Source organism: Spea bombifrons, chromosome 8 (genome assembly GCF_027358695.1).
Source record: "Spea bombifrons isolate aSpeBom1 chromosome 8, aSpeBom1.2.pri, whole genome shotgun sequence".
Lineage (NCBI taxonomy): Eukaryota > Metazoa > Chordata > Amphibia > Anura > Pelobatidae > Spea > Spea bombifrons.
Window position 1 is genome coordinate 23559204 of NC_071094.1, and position 22623 is coordinate 23581826.

The 22623-nt window shown below is 40.7% G+C and overlaps 1 protein-coding gene across 3 annotated transcripts in view; it reads right to left on the reverse strand.

The window, feature by feature from the left end:
- Positions 1–3077: 3077 nt before the first annotated feature.
- The window catches only part of STARD8 (StAR related lipid transfer domain containing 8), a 51804-nt gene continuing 32258 nt past the window's right edge, over positions 3078–22623 (reverse strand). For all 3 annotated transcript variants that reach the window (XM_053472329.1, XM_053472332.1, XM_053472330.1), the window contains exons 2-14: positions 16988–17059; positions 14591–14672; positions 11963–12026; positions 9834–11083; positions 8076–8249; positions 6497–6656; positions 5888–6086; positions 5136–5346; positions 4718–4832; positions 4307–4525; positions 3919–4136; positions 3459–3635; positions 3078–3288 (exon numbers count right to left, since the gene is read on the reverse strand). In XM_053472329.1, coding sequence (XP_053328304.1) covers positions 3171–3288; positions 3459–3635; positions 3919–4136; positions 4307–4525; positions 4718–4832; positions 5136–5346; positions 5888–6086; positions 6497–6656; positions 8076–8249; positions 9834–11083; positions 11963–12026; positions 14591–14672; positions 16988–17059 — 3059 coding nt within the window. In that variant the 3' untranslated portion in view covers positions 3078–3170. The remainder of the gene's footprint in view (positions 3289–3458; positions 3636–3918; positions 4137–4306; positions 4526–4717; positions 4833–5135; positions 5347–5887; positions 6087–6496; positions 6657–8075; positions 8250–9833; positions 11084–11962; positions 12027–14590; positions 14673–16987; positions 17060–22623) is intronic.

Sequence of the window (22623 nt, forward strand, 5' to 3'; positions counted from 1 at the left end):
AGGTGTCCACCATGACTAGGCATCATTGGAGTCGTAATCCACAACTAACACCTGTCACATCACCTGCTGTTGACTACAGTTCACATGAGGCTCAGCCAGACATATTGCTTCCATGATGCTAGCTGAAGTAGGAAGCTGGGAAGTGCAGTCAACAGTAAAGCTGCACATGCTAGCTGTGAACTACAATTCCCATTATTCTCAGGTGTCATGGGAATTGTAGCCTCACTCTACCTCCCTCTCAGGACCCTTACACACACCTACCCATAAACACACACACTGCCCTTATACACACCTGTCCATACACACTGCCTTTACACACACCTGCCCATAAACATGTACACTGCCCTTACTTACACACACCTGCTCATAAACACACACACACACACACACACACACACACACCAGCTTAGATACCTATATTTCTCTTATACACACGAGCTTAGAAAAACATACATACATACATACATACACTGCCCTTACACCCCTTTCTCCCCATCTCTTACATCTTCCTCCATCCTCCATCCTGTGGTGGGAGCGCAAGGTCTGTCACTCACAACGCAATGGCTATTGATGCAGAGCGCGCCAGCGCATAGCGATTAGGGAGCAGTAAAGCGAGGTTTGAAGTGACAGACCTTGCGCTTCCTAATGTTGAGCCGACTTGAGGGAGATTGTGATCTCTCAACTAGTCCTGCAGGCTGCAGGTGCTGATCGGGCGGCTGTGCGCCCCCCGCAGCTGCACCTGAGGTGAGTACCGATCACGCCTCACCCTTCCTCAGCCCCTGCAAAGCGGGACAGAGGTAGGGATAGGTGGGACAGCGTCCCAAAATCGGGACTGTCTTGCCCAAATCGGGACAGTTGGAATAAAATACTATAAATATAATGCACGATTCTTGCTCAGCTACATAAACAGCAACCAGTGGTCATGAAGTCACATAAAAAGTCTTGATAAAGCCTTGCCAGTCACACCCACTAAAACAGTGCCCCTCTTTGGCCGTATGATATATAGGAAGGTATTAATGAACTGACCGGCACAATATGATGTACAGTCGTGAGTACACCCTCTTAGATTTTTATGGTTTTACAAATTAGAAAATAATCATCTGTCTAAAAAAGAGTTAAATATAACCTCAGATAAATGAACAACGCATACCATATTACATTGTGTCATAATGTTTTTAAAAAACTAAAGCCAACACGGAGAAGCCACGTGTGAAAAACCAAGTACACCCTTACTTGCTTCCATAGAAATTAAGATGCTAAGTAGCAGACAGGTGCTGTTATTAAAATGTCCTTCATAATTTATCATCAGCAAGTGTGACCACCTTTATAAAAGACAAAGTTTTAGCAGTTTGATGGCGGTGGAGCATTCAGGTGTGTGTTAATTAGTGTGTAATAGTGCAACAGACAAATGGACTCATACACATGCTTCTCCTGCAAGTTCATACACAGAATTCTTAGTTTAATAAAGCAAGATTCAAAAACAGAAAATATTTTGGAGGGTATTTTATTATTTCTCCGGTCAATAAAGGTGGATTATATTAGAAAACATCCCTTAAATATAAACACTGATAAGACGCTGTGTTGCACACAGTTCTCTGGTGACAGAAAAGTACAAAATAGTATATATTATGATTTAATCTGTACATTATTTATATATAACATCACCCTTCCACATTAGGCTTATAGTATTGTAGACAGAAGCAGCTGTGATCAGCCAGCCTAGTCGATACATTCTACCTACTGGACTGGAATACCACTGGATTGCAGATCACAATGTCCACCCAGAAACTGATTGAAATATAAAGTTTGCAAAGAACTCCAAGGCAGTCTTCACACACATTATACAAACCGAGTGTTGGCGATACATTTTATTAAAAGATCAAAGTGTGAGTATCCCGGCCCACATTGACTTATAAAAATCAGACATACAATGCTGAGAAATACATATACAAGATATTTTTGCTAAAATGTCTAAAAGGACACTGAAATTAACATTCAGAATGCTTCCTATTCACACGGGACACTAGGAAGCTGTCCAGTTACATATGCCTAAGGCAGTAGGAGTGCCAAAGTGGCACAGATAGTTATAGCTCTGCCCTTCTTGCCCTGCAAGCAGGAGGCAGTTGTCAGAAGATAACAGGAGCCCCTCTAGTGCCAATGCTACTGTATGATGGACAACATCACATCGCATCCCTACAGTTAGTTTAAAAGAAGGGCACTCAAACAGTAGAATGCACGACTGGCTACTCAACACAAAAAAGGCATATTTAGTAAACTATTCAAAAAAATGGATTGGTCCCGAAAGTTGCAGCTGCTAATTATCTGTTGATGGACAAGTAGAATGGGTCTGGAACAATCAGGGCCCACAAACTCTGAAAAACTCTATCAACTAGAATTGGCACAAAAAAAAGCTCCTTTATCTTGAGGGTCCATCTGACCATCAATAAAACGCAAACTAATGCTTTACAAGCTTCCAGTCCTTCTTTATGTGAGAACCGTTAAGGGGTTAATACTACATTAACAATGAAGAGACTAAAATCGGTCCAGGCAGGTGTCGCATTGTATCGTGCCAGGAACCAGTCACGCTAATCGTTAATCTTCTTTGTTACAAAGTTCGTCTGGTCAGATCAGTACATTCACAACAGTCACATGAAAATACTACATAAACCGTCGCACACACGTTTCTGAAACATACATAACATTCCATTCTATACATACAATACAATGGATGAGGGGAAAAAAAAAGATTTCCATTAACACATTGGCAAAAGGGAAAAAAAACAACAACAAAAAAGAAATAGATAATACTGATCACTGTTAATGCCATCATGAAAAAAGCAGGACAAAGTTTTATATATATAATTTGCGAATTGGATGTCAACGCAGAATTTTGTCTTATGTAACATGTCGCCAATCAGGAAGGCAGTCGCATTTATCACATGTTTCTTAGAACTTTATCATCTCACAGTAGAGTTCGCTGCACAAGCAGCACCACATCTACAATTTGACCCATTTCAATCATCCCCAAAGCCAGAACAGGTAAAGCCACATAGCCATAGGGTATCATGCTTGTGCTAGATTCTGGTCATTGGAAGTTTTCCAGTGAGGTTTTTCAATGAAAGAGGAAAAATTCCTGGCAGCACACAATCTGCAGACAAAGTTCCCCACGCTCATAGCTTTGTTTCAGGCCCACATGGATTTAGAGGTGGGAATGAGTTCCGGATACGGGCAACTTCCATTGCGCACAGATGTCCAAATACCTTGTTGTACCAATCGGGAGATCGTCCCCTAGGAACAAAAATAAGTGGCTTACATCAGTAACAAACAACTACAAAAGTATTCTGTGTAAATCAGGCAGCTGACATTATCTCTCAACTGTACTGAATACGGTCACTGATTGAATTAAAACAAGTAATTATTATTCTGCGGACCCAAAGGCAGAGCCTGGGTAATGTTACCTGAGATCAGTCCTGCAGATATAAGTCAGCTTGGAACGTCCCATTCCACAAGGCTCCATAAGATATTGTGAATTTAAGATTACAGCCTGCACTCCTTCCTCTGGTTGGCCAGTGGCATGATCCAAAGATGTAGAAACAAGAAGACATCCTCCTCTAGGAAGATCTGTGCGCCATTTTCTGTAAGGCAGACAATATAAAATAAAAACCTGCCATTTTTGTGCTGTAAGTGATACTGTGCTAACATATGGGGATTGTTACTGATGAAAGCGAACATTATACTAAATTTTGTGTGACAAGAATACAAACTTGTGTTACAGAGCAAGAAAATGGTTACACATATGTGATGCACACTAGCACATTCAATATGGAGATATTATAACATCTTAATAACATTCTTGTATGATTGTGTAATTATTCATTGTTCAAAAATAAATGACTCAGTTAAACAGATCAGATGTACCTTAGCACTAGGAACTGTCTCCGTGGGTGAGGCGCCATGGTGTCTGTCACATAGTGGAAGATCTCCATGTTTTGTTCCAGAGTTTCTACCACTTTGCCCTGCAAGAGATCATCGTCCCATAGATGGCGCTCTCGCAAAACCCGATGCAACAAAGAGCTTGGGGGGGCTTCTACTTCGGTTGACACCTTCCACATGCGCATAGGATTTCCATCACCAACCTATAGTATCCATAAAAAAGGGTTTTCTAAAATCTAACCTTAATAAAGCATTTCTATATAAACATAAGTAATCAGTTTTTTTATTTTTTATTAAAGACATGGTGATTTCAAGGAAAGAAAAAAAAATAGCTGTAAACAGATTCACGCTAGCAAAAGTCTTGGAGTCTCACCTTTTTACATGACAACTCAGTGTTTTCAGGACCTGGCATGGATGCCCAACTTTTGAAGCGTTCTGCCGAGTCCTGCAGAAGTTCTTGGATGCTGTTATCTAGGAAGGAGGAGTCCCTGGCCTCACCTTCAGATGCCCCACAAAGTTCCTCCAGGGACAGAGGCTGAGCGTCAGCAGATATATATGAATTCCGGGACTGTAGCATCATGTCATGTGGAATCTAATTGTTGACAAGCAAATGATAAGAACGCAACAGAAAGAATGATTGAGATGTTTTTCATTCCTTTATGCGGACAGTTAAATTTTTCTTATACCGACAAATATGCTCATCATTGGATTTTCAGACACAATCAACACAAATAAAAGATTGTGTTATGTGATAAATGTGAATTCTGTGTGTCTCTACACTCACCTGAAATAGCTTTTTGCACTCCGTGATCATGTGTAGCAATCCCTGAGTAGCTGCCATGTTCTCACTGAGGTCCTTGTGGTCTGGCTTTCCAGAGGTTCCTCTCTTCTGCAGGACCCTGCATTAAAAATTATAATATATATTTATATGTATAGATTGTAGCCCAAATGTGTATGGTGTTACATACAGTAGATCATACCACAATTTGTAAATGCTATCCCCTAAGTATATGTGAACAAGGGAATAGCTACCTGAGGGTGGGGGGATGGGTATATGTGTGTGTGTTCTTTAAAAACACTGGATCTTTTATTTTTATATAGAGAAATATCTGGTATTTTTACTACTACACCAAAAATGCAGCATTAATTAAATGACTGGAACCAACAGGGAATCACCCTGTCCCGGGGGCAGAAAGGCATACCTAGGGGAAGTGCTCTCTTTCTTGGAAATATTGAGATGGAATACAGAAGGTGCAAGACACACAGCCAAGTTCCCAGGTGTCATTTGGTTCTCTTGGGCGGACGAAATGTCACTTAGGAAATACAATAAGGTCTGCAGGACTTCTCTGTTTTCATCAGGCATCAGCAGAATAGCAGCTTGTACTGCCCGCAGCCTCTGGTCCTTGGGTACATCTGGAAAGAGTACGGGAAAATTATATAAATTATATTGTTCAGTAGTCACTGTATTGTTTTATTAGTGTTTATCACCCACACATAACCATACAAACTGTTTGTTTATGTTCCTAATATTACTTAACCCCGGCTTATACTTGTGACTTGATGCCAATTTAGCATCCATAATCATAGGAAATATATATTATAGTTTAAGGGGAAAAGCCAGGGCCACCTTTACCATAGGGCAAAAGGAGCAGCTGCCCATGGCCCAAATGACTGTCTTCCAATGCGCTGGCTGAGCTATATGTGTCAGAGTGTTATTAGAGGAGAACAGATTTGTCCCCCCCTTGTTCTGCCTCAAGTGGTTTGTTCCGCGATACTGACTTACATATTGTTAAGACTTTCAGGCCGTGAAACACTGTGATACACTCATAAGCAACAAAGAGGGACTTCAGGGGAGAACGAGGAACATATAAATGTTCTATAATGGCCAATACCAACCCACTGACTAGAAGACACCACATATTGCATGCTAAAGGTGAAGAGATGGAAAGCTCACACTGGTAAATTTGCAAGAAGGTGTCTGTCAATTTGCTTGTGAAGATGGGCTCAGGCAAGTCCCGGAAATACTGCTTCAACAGATCTGCCACGTCATACGCCGACTGTCCCGTGTAGCTGACGTGATCAGGAGAGGATTCATTCATCTGCCGCAGCACCTGAATACGAGACTTCACACCGGACTTCCTGAAGATTCCCACCTGTAAGTAAAAGAAAGAACGTAGACATGAACAACAAGACATTCTACCTCCTTCTCCAACTCTTAGCTGCTTTCTGGCTATCTCTGCCCACTTAAGAGTTTTTTTTTCTAGAACCAGTAGAATGATCAATTTATTAATTAATTAATTATTAATTTTAAGTTCAAAGTTATTATAAATGGAGACAAAAGAATTTGAGAAATTCATACCAACCATTATTCAATTAAAATATTCAATGATCTACTTCAATCTTGTAACTCTAACAAAAAGTGTCATTTCAATAATAGTTAGTATGGTAATCTTGGTAACATTTGTCTCATTCCAAGCAGTTCTAGATGATGAACCAGCAACTTTGGCTATGGCTTTTGTGTTTGGAGAAACAATGTTACGAATACGGACCAAGCTGTAATTACCTGGTCCAGACACTGGCTCCTAATATAGCGCATGGCCTGCTGGATGCTCTGCGGCAATGGCTGCCCAGTCCTCTGCACGTTGATTATTGGGGGAACCCCAAACACCGCTCTTCCTTTGTAATCAGGAACTTTACTTCTCTTCATAAATTTAGGAACTGTCCTGTAAGGGTTCCAGAACACAAACGAGAAGAGCAACATTTAACACAGAAGTGAAATGAAAGTTAAAATAAAAGTGCATGAACGTTAATAAAAATAGATGTGTTTAATTTTTTAAATTTTTTTTTTTCCAGAAAGTACCAAAACCATGTGTTGGTCTTTTTGCACATCTGGCCACAAGAGGTCACTCTTTCTTCAAATATTAAATTATAGTTTAAAAAAAAAAAAAAAAAAACTTAAATAAGCACTTCTTTTTAAACATTTTTAACTTTATGAACTGCACTCAATCATTCAATATAACGTGGCTATATTAGTTTTTGTAATTTACTACCAAGAGAACATTGACCACTTTTATAGCAATCAACACTATAGTGGGTTTTGTTTTGAATTGTTTTCCTAAGTTGGAACACAACATATGATGCTATAAAAACATACCATAGTTTAAACCAGTTAGCTATTTCTATGAATGGGAACACTGCAAAGGAAAGGGCTTACTGTAAAACAAATTATAATGTAATATTCAAAATATAAAATCTCAAGCCGCATCATAGTTACCTTGGTTTACATATTTTACAATTTTAGGTAAGAATGCCCCAAGTAGCTACACTTTCAGAGATTGAAGAACACAACAGGAAAGCGGGTAATATATGATATTTAGGCTTCAATGACTAGCATGCCCATGTCTCTATATATAGGCTAAGGTGACCCCCAAACTCTGCCCATGCTATCTCACTCTTACTGGTTATCAAGCAAAATAATGAAACCTACAGGATTACTTTGACAGAAGTAAAAGTGAATATTTACAGCCTGTACACCTACTACTTATTTGGTTTTAACATATTATAAGATATTAGAAGCTAATCATGATGTTATTTTCTCAAGTTTTATATGTCCATTGTTATGCATTTCATTTTGTTTGCTTAGTTTTTGTCCTCAAATCCAACAAGACCATAAATACACACAGCTGTTCGGGATGTGTATGCCTAATGTGCAATGCAGGACTGTGCTGGTCTTACACTGTATGGGGTACAGAAAACAAAAAGGTGACGCCAGCTCGGCCGAGAAACAGTGAATAACTACTCAGGAGAGTCTTCAATTTTAGCTCATTTACAGAGGACCTTGGTTTGTCTTAGTCTGTCAATTCTAGTCTTGTCATGCCCTGTGAATATATGTATTGTAAGAAGCGCTGTGTAAATTGTTGGCGCTATATAAGTAAAAAGATAATAATAATAATAATAATAATAATAATAATAATACAAATCAGCATATAAAAATTAATCCCACAAAAGGAAGTCTGAAACTGAAATGGTCAAAAGGAGAATTTCCACTGCACATGGGAATCAAAAAGCCAGAAATATCCTACGACTTTCATGAGCCTTGTCAATGAGTTGTGGTTGGGTTTAGATCAGTCATGTCTACTCACCATGCCCACCCTTGCTTGCTGGGCACAGAGTGTTTCTCCATAATGGCTGTGAGTCGGAGCAGGGACAGCTTCTGCAGGAGGTTGAGCTGCGCCGCTGACTGTCTGTTAATCTCCAGGGATGCAGAGCTAAGGCTTGGCCGGTGTGAGTTCTGGAAGCTGTGCCAGCGCAACTTCCTGCGGGGGAGAGAGTGTCAGTGCCCGAGAAAGCCTAATTAACCTTTTAGCTCACAGATCAATATATTCAGAACAATAAGATAACCACACTGCTGCTGCTTGCATTCAAAGGGTGCAATCACTTTGCAAAATACCAATACTAAATGTGTTAATTTTCTACCAAAAAGTGTATTTCACAGTATTTGAAAGTATATAATGCATAAAAACATACCGTATTGGCTCGAATATAGGCCGCACTTTCCCCCCCACTTTAAGTCTTTAAAGTGGGGGTGCGGCCTATATTCGGGGTCTAGCGCCCGACGCCCGGGACATGCAGTTCCGGGCGCCGGGGCAGGCAGCCGGTTTAGGATACAGATCCCCCGCAGCGGTGCAGGGGACCTGCATCCTACTCCCCGATACGCTCAGACAGCCTCCCCTGCTAGCACTTACCACGGGGAGAGGGCCGGCACGGGAGGTTATCTAAGCGCATCGTGCAGACGTTACCGGCAGCAGCGATGCGCGTAAACAGATTGTTAAAGCACATGGTGCAGACGTGCCGGCAGTGGAGGCTGTTATATGCGCATCGCCACAGCCGGTGAACGTCCGCACGATGCGTTTTACCTCTACCCCCAAGACTTACCAGAGCAGACTCCCGGGTGTCTTGCGGGGCCCCTGAGTGCCGGCATCGGAAGTTGTATACGTGTATTGCGTAGATGTCCCCTGCTGGCCCCGCAAGACACCCGGGAGTCTGCTCTGGTAAGCCGGGGGGGGGGGCAGAGTGGCATCATATCTCGGGGGGGAGGAGGAGGACAGTGGCAGCATATCTCAGGGGGGAGGAGGAGGACAGTGGTAGAATATCTGGGGGGGGACAGTGGCCGCATATCTCGGGGGGGAGGACAGTGGCAGCATATCTCGGGGGGGGAGGACAGTGGCAGCATATCTCGGGGGGGGGACAGAGTGGCAGCATGTCTATTAAAAAAAATTTCTTTAAAAAAGCACCCAACTTTTAGGGTGCGGCCTATATACGGAGGCGGCCTATATCCGAGCCAACACGGTATTACTAATAAAACCACCAGCAATTACAATGGGTAAAAAAGGACAAGCTTTTCAATGTAACTACTCTTTAGATCTATATACCTGTTCTAGACAGTAAGAATGTATGTTCATCTTCAAATATCACAATCAGTTTGATTATCCACAGAAGTCATTTTCAATGGCTTGCTGTACTCAAGTCTGCAAAAACTTGCCTCAATCTACCATCCTAGAGGAGCCAATAAATGTAGCTGGTTCTCTGCATTACAGCCAATTCCTTAAGCAAACAAAACATTTCTATTATATCCTCTCTCTATTCCATCTGTACTTAGTAGTGCACTTGTAGTTCATTTTATACCATCGGCTCCATTTTATCAGCTATGACCTACTGAATTCCATGTTTAGTGTGTCCCACTACACTGTAGGGTATATTTAACTAAAAGGCAAGATGCACAGTATGTTAAATAAATTCCACTTGATTCTAACTAAGTACTTGATGTACTGGTATAATATGTGACAACTAATACATTTGTTTAATAAGCATTAATTTATTACCAACATTTCCTAACAAACCTGCACGGCCTTGTTAGCGATGCCCCAACCCCGGAATCCCTCCTCTCTCTCATCTCGGTTTCCTCCGTGTCATTGAGCGAATTCCCAGTGCTGTCAAAGTCACTTGCAGAAGTGCCCACATCAGACATAGATCTCTCTTCATAGTTAAGATGGCCAATGTGTTCACCCCCAGAGTCTGTGCCCTCGTCGAGCTCTGGGCATACAGTTCGTGACCACATCTCTACCATCCTCTGGAGACCCCGAACATGATTAAGAACATCATCCAAGTGCTCAAAAAGGTCCCCATGGCCTCCTAGTTCTAGTAGGTCCCCACTGCCTGCCAGTGAAGAAGGAACATTGTCATAAATACTGGAACGGCTACCCAAAGAACTGAAAGACCCTCTTCTTGGCCTTCCTTCCAGGCAGTGGGAATCCATGCTACTACACACCGACTGTCCCAGGGATTTGCTCCCCATCTTCCAGTTTTCCAGGGGAACCCGGGTTCCAGGACATAAACTTTCAATGGAAAGAGACCTGGGGAAAGTACCAGGCTTGTGGTCAACTGGTATGCAAACAAGTTGATCTGATGTTTTTCTGGGTCTGTGGCGTAAGCTGTTTTTTCCACCCACTTCAAAGTCTTCCATGTATACCTCATTACATGGGCTATTAGGATGTGACTTTCTAAGACTACCACTAGAAGCACATTTAGTCCTATACCCAGGGTGAAGGAAGTCCTTCTCGAATACTGGAATGTCACCATCATCACACTCATTTGGAAAGCTTATATTGTTCTTTCCTGAATCATCTACTTCTGTGTTGTTAGTAACAAGCAGTGGCAATTCCACTTTCTTTTTGTCCTTCTCTCTCTTGCGGAGTGACTCCATCCTTTTCAGAAAGCCTTTGGTTTTCTTTTTCTTGGTCTTTTCTTTCTGTCCCCGGTTGTAAAATGCAAGTGATTGGTCGCTGAGGCTCCTGCATGGCTTGGTGGGAGCTGGTGAACTGGACAATGAAGACATTCCTTGGGGTGGGGTACTAGCTATGTCCAAGAGCCCCCTGCTACCTTCGACACTCTGCAGGGAAGTGGCCTCCAGTTCAGTGCTAAGGTCTGTCAAGATGCTGTCACGACTAGATGTGCTTTTTATGGTAGGTGGGCCTGCAAATGTTGGAGAAAGGAGTTCCACAGAGTCCAGACGAGACCAGCGGCCTTGGTCTCTCTGGAATGCCCAGCGGTCACTAATTGCACACTGGTCATCTTCATCAGAGTCTTCATTCTACAATGTGAATAATAATAACACAGAATAATTAATGGGAGGGTGTTATACCGCCTCCAAAACAGTAAGGGGTCTATATATATATATATATATACATATATATATATATATATATATATATATATATATATATATATATATAATCACCAGTAAGTTTTAGCACAATAAAAACAAAAAGGTGTATGTATTTAAAAAAGACATTAAACACAATCACTGCTCCTATGAAGATTTCCCAGCTCACGCTCCCTACACAAATAGGAAAAAAAGAGAACGCAACTTCTACTGCTTGCGCTGGAATGTAAATTGGGGCCAGGTGGTAAAAACCCAAAAATATCTACAAAAGACATGCAAATTGAAACTGTATGGAAGTGGTTGCCAAAACATGGTCCATGACTCCAAAGTAGGTATCAACAATCTGTAAGATCATCCTTAAGGTGTGGAATACACCGTGCACGCACAATGCAGAAGAATTGGGAACACATTTTATCTATAATTTAATTTTGTATTTTATTAAATTATGTAAATTGGAAAGTAGATATTTTTTCTTGGGCTTTTATACCTAACCAGAGCGGCCCATACACATTGTTTTAAATACGTGGTCCTTTTAGAGAAAAGAACAAGCTAGTAAATATTGCTGAAAACATAAGTTGAAAACATTCTTTTGAGAAATGTGAATAGGTTACTATGTTACATATTGAGCAGTTTATTGGAAACGCTGTAAGTGATTAACCCAGATGATTAACCCATACAGTGGAAACCACACATAGCCGCCTCAGAAGCAACAGCTTGCCGATGGTAAGGGCACTTTCTTTTTTAAGAACAAATGATTTCATGGAAAAGAAAAAAAAAAACAATTAACATCTCTACCCAAACACTCACCCGTTTTCTCTGAAAATGAACATCCAGCTTCATAGGAGCACATGAATTAAGTGTCATTAGCCGCCTGCAAACAAAAGGTAGGAAACAGATTATATTAAAATACACATAAAAAAGTATTTCTGTCATTCAAGGGGAAACGGAGGTCAAGTTGTACATTTTCCTGGATACCAACTCTGCGTTAATAGCGCTGGCTCCACGCCTCTCTTTATCAGTCTGATCAGGACTGAGCACAAAGTAAGGAACTGCATTAACTCGTGTATCGCCAAAATCCATGGAAAAACACGGCACTGTAATGTGCTACCCTTCTCGCTAATAGAAGAAATGCAAGGTATTAACCAGCAACGGGGGGTTAAATCTACAAGAACAACCTGTCCCGACATTTAGCCGGTTTTAGGATTAGTAAAACCATAGAGACGTTTAACGTTTAGTATAACTTGGCAGCAGTCTTTCAATTAAGTAGCTATGCTTTTATGAATTTTCATAAGGCATTGAATGGGTTAAACAAGCATTCATCGCAGGCAGGAAATCCTAGTTCCGAAATCAAAGAGGATTTGCATTAAATGTCACCATATTCTGTTGCTACATTGGATTTATTTTATCCTCATCAAATATGAATGAATGAATGAGCTTTTTCATTGAAGTCGGAAATCCAGCATCAAAAGGACATATTTGCAAATCTACTAAATAAAAAACGATCTGCTTTAAACAAAAGACTACGTTTGAGCAGGGCGCCCCTGTGAAATCACTTACTACTTGTTTTGTCACAGTAATCCAGTGTACAGCGCTGTGGAATAGGAGGGCGCTATATAACACGCATAAAGTAAATGCACAATGATAACTAAATAAATTAATAAGTGTGTTTGCTTTTAATGCTCCCTGGGGGATCAGTGGACTGCACATATTAGACTAAAAGCTCGGTATGGCAGGGACCTCCTACCCTAAGGTTCATCTATACATTATTTATGTAATAAAACTATGCATATAGACTTCACTGGCCCTCACTAGTTATATCATCTTATTCAGACACACTGACTTCCTGGAGTTCACCCAAAAGACAAACCCACAATTATGATGAGAGAGAAAGAGATGAATCGTTAAAACCCGAGAGAAGGAAGATTGAGGGAATTTTGTACATAACCATATAGAGGTAATCATTACAGCCAGTTTCACCCTACATCTCAAAGCAGACTGAAATTAAACAGCTTTCCTCAGACAGCCCCACGCCATGGTGACTTCCTCCAAATAAAATACACTGTTCTGTGCGGGAGCAGCCATCACACCTTTTGTCTCCCTGGGAAACGGTGCTGGAAGAATTGGCTGGGCATGGGGTGCCTTCTGCGTTGGGTATATAGGGGTGCGGGCAGATTCAGTACATAAGCAGCTTCCTACCATATGACAGCAACGTAGTGCATGACAAGCTCAACAAATGTAAGTAAACACCATCTAAACTGCACAAATTCCAGAAAAGGAACAGGAAGTAGATGACAAAGGTCATGATTCCATCTTTGCGGTCAGAAGACAATTATTGAATACATTTATATTGCAATCATGTTACATAGAGAAAAAACCAACATTCACTGGATCACTCCCTCAAACATCTACTGACTTTTCCACAACTTTTTCACTACAACCAAGTCATCCTCACCTAAGCAGTCCCCCACTCACATTCAAGTAGAGCGTGAGCGGCACAGTTACTGGATGGACTGAAAGACTCACTGCTACATTCTGCAGAAGACCAAAGAACCATAAAGTGATGGAAGTTAAACAATTAAAACAATGGGTGCAAGAACAGACGAGAACAAGAGTTAATGGACTCCAGATCTCATTCTGTTGAAGCTTCTGTAAGATCTTTAGTCTAGTGTGAATTCAAGTCTATCACTGCAAGCTTGTTTTCAATATTGAAGGTTTCCTTTAAAAAGCTTTAATTTTAGACACATATGACACTGGTCATTGCGTGACCGAGGGTGAGTAATGCACAAACCTTAAGGGGATGATGAAAAAAGGGGGGGGCAGGATTAATATCTGGAGGGACGAAAGCTGGGGAAAACATTGGAGTGAGTCATTGATGGTGCCTGGGCGTGACATTTTATTTCCACTGAGGAGCACACGTTGGATTTCTGCCGCGTAGAGACAAATGGGTGCACTCAGCTCACAGCCTGGCAATAAATGACTTGTATGGAACAGATTGTGCAGTTCCCAGCAGCAGACACCGGTCGCCAATGGCCTCCAGCTACTAACCCCCTCAAACTCAGGAATCAGTTTACTAATGCATGCTTTCAGAGACAGAAAAAGGGTTAAAAAAGGGTAATTTTTCCTTCTCCTTGCAAACTACTTTTCAGACTCAAGTGGCACAAAGTGGCTTTTCTTCCCATAACCACATGTTGGATTGTGAAAACCTCCCCCTAATTTTCCAGCTACCCCCGCACATAGTGTCCGCTATTACTACATTTCACAGAAAATATCAAACACATGATGTGCACAGCTGATGGCTCTGCAGTTTGGCATTTTACCTTCATAAAAGTAGTGCGGTACTTGGCAGGATGGAACAACACGTACAATTCAGTAAAAAAAAACATTTTTTACAGACATAAGCAATGTGCTATGTGAACCATGAGGCTCATTCAGTACCTGCACAGCGATTTGAGGGAATCCTGGTCTAAGAAGCTGTGATCTCGCTTCACACATGAAATGTCCACAGGAAATTGTGAATCTGCAAGAAAATAGCAATGGGAGGATTAAGACGTGACAGCAGGAAAAAGAGAAGGGTGTCAGGCAGGCACAAAACACAATGTCGCAGGCAATGAGACATGAGGTGTATTCACTAACTTGTGAGCTTTATGGACTGCTGAACATTTTATGATGCATAAGTAAGTGTCAGCTCAGTCTTTCCTACAGGAGAAACCCACTGGGGACGGCCTTTTATGATGGATGGTAAAGGCAAGGAGTAGAAATGTTCAAAATTCTTACTGAAGAGGGCCTCTAGATATAGGCAAATACATTACAGACGGGACTTCGGGGGGGAACCACAGGAGTCAAAATAGTAAAGGCTTAACAATGGTCCCACCATCTCCGCTAATGAAGGTAGTACTGGGACACAGACATATACCACTTCTCTCTAATTCCATTAATAAAAATGAACCTTTATATGAATTAAGGTAAATGCACATTTAAATCAACTGCTTGCATGAGAGCTTAAAAAATGTATGTAATCTTACAAATACAAACTCTTCTTTAGAGACACATGTATAAGTACATGTCAGTTCAATGCATGATAGCTGAATAGTTCACCTTTTTGTGCATGCAAATGCATCGAAGGATTCATAAAACTCCTCTCTACACTTCTGCCCCTCGCTCTCGTTTATTTGCCTTGCAGGAAGGGTGTTCTATTGAACATATTTTCTGCCCAGCATCACGCTTACTGTAATCGGTAAGGCTGTTTAGGGCAGCCATTTTAGTTAAAAAAAAGTGGCAATTTACTTTATAACACTTCAGGGGCACACTAAGGTGGGTGCTGTGGGTAACCAAGGTGCTCATGTGACGCATTACATGACTTCATCATAGTAGGGTTGCAGCTCATACTGATAGTGCTAGCTGCAGTAATGACAGGGCTCCACTTGAGGTAAGGGGAAGACGCTGTGCAAACTGCACTGATGCACTGATGATGGGACAGTGTGCGTGCGTCTGTATGTATGTGTAAGTGCATGGTGTTAGAGTGAGTGAAAGAGTGTGTGAGTGTACGTTGTTGGAGAACGTGAAGGTGTTAGTGTGTGTGCATGTGTCAGTGGTGAGCCTAAGGTTAATGGTGAGATGGAGATCATATGTGTAATTGTACGGAGTATTAGAGCAAGTGTGCGTGTACTTAGTATTTATTTATGGGAGGAGAAGGCACCAAAGAAATGCTGCATCCAGGTGCCACCAACCCTAGGCTCACCCCTGTTAACAAAACTGTATGAATTGGATCAGAAGTAGGAAGGTTAGGTAGAAGGGTTGAACTTGATGGATTTAGGTCTTTTTTCATGTACTATGTAACTATGTATCAATCATCCAAATTGCTGGTATTAGAGAAGCAGGTTAAGTAAGCTCTTATTTAAACAAATAAAACCATCTGCTTGAATTGTCACAGGTTTGCATCAGGTGAAAAACACACCTGAGCACTGCATTCCATAAATTTAACATGCCTAGAGACAAGACTGTTACTAGTAAACAGGAAGACGACTGCAGCAGCTGCCCCAGTTTGTGCATCTTTCTGTGGATAGATGGGAGGAAGGTACTGCCCCTCAGAAGATTATGAGCACTGAGTGTTAGCAGTTGCTGTCGTCTTTGTTTAACTGCGTGCCGTTTTAGGGAGGGGAAGAAGTGGAAGTCACTTGGTCAGACAATGGTTGGCTTGACACTTCACCATGATGCCATGCTTCCAGCTATTGTTCTAGAGCACAGTCCCATCCTCTCAGCCCCGTGTGAGTTTTGGAGCCTTGATTCCTGAGTTTGTTGGATTGAAGGATATTGAGACTAAGCAAGACAAGCTCGGTTCTCCGAGTACCAGGCAGCAGAGACATCAGAGAAAGGAAATGGCAAGACGCTTACCCTCTAAATGAAAAGGAGAAGAACAGGGCAAGGGCTCTGTGGCATGAGTGCAAAAATAAGTAGTGGCACATGCCAAAGGAACATGGTTTATTTTTTTCACTATTTATCCGGGTTTTTGAAAATTAAGAATCACAGAAAGAAGAGCCCTGACTATACCAATTATTTTATTTTTTACACTTGGGTAATACGATTTCAGGGATTCATAGCTATGACATGAATGTACTACATATTATAATTTGGTCATTGCAGGCTATTGTACTTACTCCTTGTAAGATTTTTGCATTATCCCACGTAACACAGTAGTGTAGTAGTAGTTCAGGGTTTAGTTGCTCCTATGGTGCTATTTCTTTCCAGGACACATACACATTTCACATGTTTATCCTTAGGAACTTGCTTTGGTAGTTAACAAGTTCAAGTTAAAGTAATGGTAGAGAATGTTACCTTCATACAGCTGTGCATACTGCGGAAATCCTGCCGCCCGCAGCCAATCACAAGCTTTCTTAGCCTCGACGTCTGCAACAGAAACAAAATGCATCTTCAGTTTCAAAATAAACATGATATATATATATATATATATATATATATATATATACACACACACACACACTAATATAAGTTTCAAATCAAATTATTAGGCCTGTGTTAAAAAAAAAAAAACAATATGATAATGTGTGTGCGTTTTTTAATCAAAAGATTTAAAAAACAAAAATTGAAGCCACACAGTGGTCTCAGATTCTTTAACGTATGGTCCAATGGTCTAAAGAATACAAAAAATGGTCCATAATAACTCCGTACCCTCCAATCACTAATATAAAGGCAATCTCTTCTAAAAAAAAAGTTTATGGATGTTTTTTGTGGTGAAAAAGCTCTTTGTGAAAATACTGTATAATTTCACAATTGTGTCTGCAAAGATAAAATAAAGGTGTATTTTATACCTGGGGCCCACAGTATCTGTTTACAAAAAAAAAATAGGTATGGAAAACTATAAAACGCAACTACTTTAAGCTACGCATCTCAGGAAAGGAAAAATGAGGTCCTCATGACTTGCTTATCATTATGAAGAAAAAACTGTTGCGCCCCATCTTTTTATTGAACGTTTATCGCTCCCTCCCCTCCATACAACGGCAAATAGTTTCCACTGCTAAATATTTTCCAGGGACTACTTGAGACTTTTACAGCAATTCTTCCACTGTGAAGACTGCCCTTCTTTGTAATGGTACCTTACAGAGGATACCCACACACATACGTTCTCCCCAATCCAAAGAAGTCTTCCCACAATGCATGGCGCACATTAGTATGCACTGCATTCCAGAATTCCCAAATATACATTATGGTTATGTATGGAGACTTCTACAATCTACTCATTGGTGCTGATTTCAGTATGCCAAGGAGTATAATATTACACATGACATTTATTTATAAAGCGCCGGCAGATTCCACAGCGCTGTTACAGTCAGTAGAACAATTTAGAAACACATACAATAACAAACTGGTGCAAAGGACAAGAGGGCCCTGCTCTTGCGAGCTTCCAATCTAGTCGACATCATATCATCATATCCCACTGCTATCAAACAGCAGGTGGCATGCAGTCTATAGAGGAAGCGGTAGAGGAGAGGTCTATGCTGGTAGCCTGACAGACCTCCACCTCCACTTATGTACGACTGTGATGAAGGAGCAGTTTGCACTCACCCTCAGAATTGAAACCTTGCCGTTTTTCCAAGTATACCCTCCAAGGCAATTAGATGAAGACATCACGGGGATCAATTTAAATACCGCCATGTATATACATTGCCCCTTACAATTCACACATTCAAAGGGTATGAAACAACTAGAACTGACAGACTAAGGTTAAACCATACATTAGGTAATGAGGGCCCTGCTCACAAGCTCACAATCTAGAAGTAAACTCAAGAATCGGCATTATCAGCATTTGAAAAGCTCCTCTGTCATTGTTTGTATTAGACAAGCATGCAGGTTCACAATGGCAATCAAACAAATTATAAATGGCTTCACCGACTATGAACAGCCACGAAAAGCAACACACATTTTAAAATCCTTAATAGATAACGCTTAACATGTCGGGCCACGGAATGCCAAAGTCCTCTATTTCCACAACATGTGGTTGCACCCAGCTCACAGACTGCAATCAATCACGCAAGACAAAGTAAAGTCTGAAATGTGCTACTGACAGTGATTTACCTCACGTTAGGATAATGTCTAGACCCTACCTGACCCAATAAATGTCCAAGTACTTGTGAACCACAGATTAGATTGTAGTCCTAGTTAGTCACAAACTGAGTAATTACAGAGCATTTACAACAGGGAGATAGGTCTCACCTTGGAGGATTCTAAGAGGGCAGCCCTTTCTACTATAACATAAAGGCCACTTCTGGACAAAACATGCCAAAAAGTATGCCAGAGAATATGTAAACACTAAAGATAACCTTAGTCTGCCTAATGTTTTTAAAAAAATTGCACAATTATGCCATTGAATATACCTTTTCAGGTCTGAGTGGAGCTATATGTCATGCTAATCATTCAGAGGAACAAATGGCTTGGAATGTGATCATAAATAAGGAGAGCATAAGATACAGAAACATCATGCTATTTACCCTACCCAGCGATTAAAAAATATATATACACATATTATGTACATGTTCTTCCTTAAACAATCCCTTAACCTACAAAATAAAACCACACAAATCAAATAGATCCGCTTCCTACAATCTGACACATACAGTTCTCGACCAGGAAAAGAGCTGATATCCATATAAAACTATATAGTGATCAATGTATTAGAAAGCATTGCTGCGGATATGAACACGTACACATACAAAGACGGAAAAAGCGGGACATCATTCCATTAATCTGTTTTGCTTTTTTGTCCACACATTTCTCATAAAAGGATTCTTGTAACGTTCCACCCAACCATCAATGCCATCCAGCTAACCCACACGGGCATCGCTGGAACTTTAAACTCATTCACTATGGGCTATGAAGAGCCAAGCCCAGTGTGCTTCCACCACTAAGAGTACCGAGCAGACCTTTTATAATGCGGTTCCCTTAACCATGATCTCATTCATTTACATATACATAACGCAAGTCCAGCTCAGACTCCGTTTATTACTATAAAAAAAACATATATCTATACATTGACATAATCTATGTGACTACACCACCAATTACCTATTGGAACAGTTTCCAGTTCTTAGAAATTTACGTTATTGTGGTGCTATGCTAACAAACACAATTTATTATGAATGTAACCATATTAACAATGGAAAAGTCTGCTGATGACATCCAGTTAGAATGGGGCCTAAGGTTAATTTCAGGGAAAATAAAGTCATGTTCCACTTTCTTTGGGGTTAAATAAAGAATGTGAAGTTTCTAAATCCAGCCATCCCTCCCCCGACTTCCCGTTCCCTTCCAGCTCTGTCTGACTTAAGGGAACATCCCCTGAAGAAAAATCCCCCAGCCCACAATTAGGGTAAGGAAGAGAAACCACATCACAAAAAGGGAGGGTTTCTTTTAAATTCTTTAAAAGTATCAGCCTTGGAAGATCTAGAGAAGAGATGATGCCAACCTAGTGTAGTGTAAATCATGTAATTGGAACAATGGCACGGAAAACATAAACACACAATTTTGGTGGCTTTTATATAGTTTACTATCTTCATAATACATCTTCTCATGTACCTAATCAAGGCATTTATTTGGAGGTGACATTTTGTAGTTAAACGTCTATGAAGTCCATATTATAAATACATGCAAAACTACGGCTGACACACTAAGACAAACTGATACATTAGGCAAAGAGGGCCCTGTTCTCAAGGTCCCAATTCATTTGTTTGTAAATTGTATTTAAATTAAATGCTAAGGTCCGAGCTCTTTGTCAAAGAAAGCTTAGCTGCTCTGGTTAAATAGACTAGCTCTATTTTATACTGCTCTCTAGTAAAAAAAAAAAAAAAAAAAAAAAAAAAATACCCTGAGATGGCCATTCATCACATGGTGAACTATAGTTCCCATTATCCTCAGCAGGGCTTCCTTGGCAAAAAGGACCCTATAGAAATAATTTTTGGCAACACCATCCCTCTTTGCCAGGCATAGGTCTGGAATATGCAGTAACATGCCCTATAGGCTAGCTGTGGGTGTTGCTGGGTATATTTTCTTCTTACAACCCATATGGACCAGCTCAATGGAAAAATTAAGCAAGAAAACCTCTGTTACATCTGATCCAGTTACATCTGATCCAGTCATTGTCACTTCCAGGGTACTGTGAGTCTCTGTGATAGTACCAGGTACTCTGTACCTTATCAGCGAGAAATTGTATTAAACATCAATGTGACGGCTGCTTAACTGTTAATGGAAAAGGGGTGGGATGATGTTATTGTACGATTATCAGAGATTGGAATAGCACGTCCTGATGAGCTGATGATCCACAGGCTAGCCAATTTGTGTATAAGCAGTATACATCATGGCAATAAATTAGCTACTGAGCTAGGCTATATTGAGACCAACAGAATGACACAGCCACTAAGAAAACCTACAACATGTTGGGTAGGAAAAGCATAAAGTATGGTTGTATTTACATCCACATGTATGGCTGCCGTGTATATTATTTTTCTCCAATTTATCACGCGACAACAAACAAACCCTGAACACCCTCCCTGGCACCACAGAATCCCTACAAATTAGTTTTACCATCCATGTAGAAGAAGCACTGAAACCTGAATCTTAGCTGAAGGTTGTTCTGTTGTCGGGTTCAAATATTGTTAAGTTTAGAAGTTACAAGCTGCCTTGACCGACAGCCAGTAACTGTCCCTGCAGCGGGTAACACAATGTTCAACATCTGCATTAGGCAGTCAAAACGAGCATCTTTTACTGCAGGAGTAGTGAGAGAACATACAATTTGGTTGGCATCTGGTCTCAACTGACATCATCAGCAAGGGTGCCTGCATCCCTTCAGCTGTCAGTCGCCGACTCCAGAAAGCGAGGTGTATGTCAAGAGAACTATAACTGGTTTCCTGAAAATTCCAATAGGAAATGAAAAACTACCTTTGGTTTCTCACTGCTCTTTAAATCTTGACATACGCAGATTAATGTATAGAATATTTTTGTTCTTCACTAATCTACATTTCTATTAACTTCCTGTTCAGGACATCCTTTGGCTGTATTGAAAATCATAGCCATTTCTTTTCTATAACAACCGTCCCCTGTAGTGTTTTAACAGAAAGGTGTCGTGTCTTGTAGAAATATGTTCTAGTCAACGCATAATCTTTTTGCTTTTTATGTGAAAAATGTGTCAATTTGTAAAACCTAGTTTATTAAACCTAGCTTAGATTATTTTGTAACTGGAAGGAAATAAGGATTTGCAAGATATGAACTAATGACAAAAACAGCATTGCAGAGTAGCGTGGGAAGCATACAGCTGTGGGAATGATGAAGGACACCTAATTTATGTGATAACAGTCAGAAATCAGCACCTGGAAAAGAACAAGGGAACAAGACACCAGAGAACATTCATAATGTTGTTTTTAGATCAAAAGAAAAGGAACAAGAGGGTGAAGCACATTCACAAAGCAGGCAACAGCTGAACTATTCCACTACCAGCTAATATGTTTGGCCGTGTCCACCATCAGTGTCCCACATCAACGAGAACGTCTTGTCTCATTTTAATTTTCATTCTGAACAGAGGTGCTGATTTACCCATCATGTTTGAGGCCCTCTACTGCTGCTCCTAAGAAGAAAATGTTGCTTTAGACTTTAGTGCACAGGATCGCACGCCAGTATTTTAGCTTTTACACGAGTGCATGTGCCCTGAGCCAAGCGATAGCTAAACAATTCCATTTGGTGTCAGCCAGCTCTGCTTTGGCACAATTCTGTGCATCAACCATTGATCCACCCCATAGTTTTTATGAAAGTACTACTGTGACATAATATAGAGCTTAAAGTCACATTAAGATGAAGTGGCCATTAACATTATGTCTTTTTAATTAATTCTGAAGCTCTCACATTGAGGTCATCCAGCCATTCTTGCACCAAAGAGAGTCTATGTGAAATACTGCATGACATGCCCATTC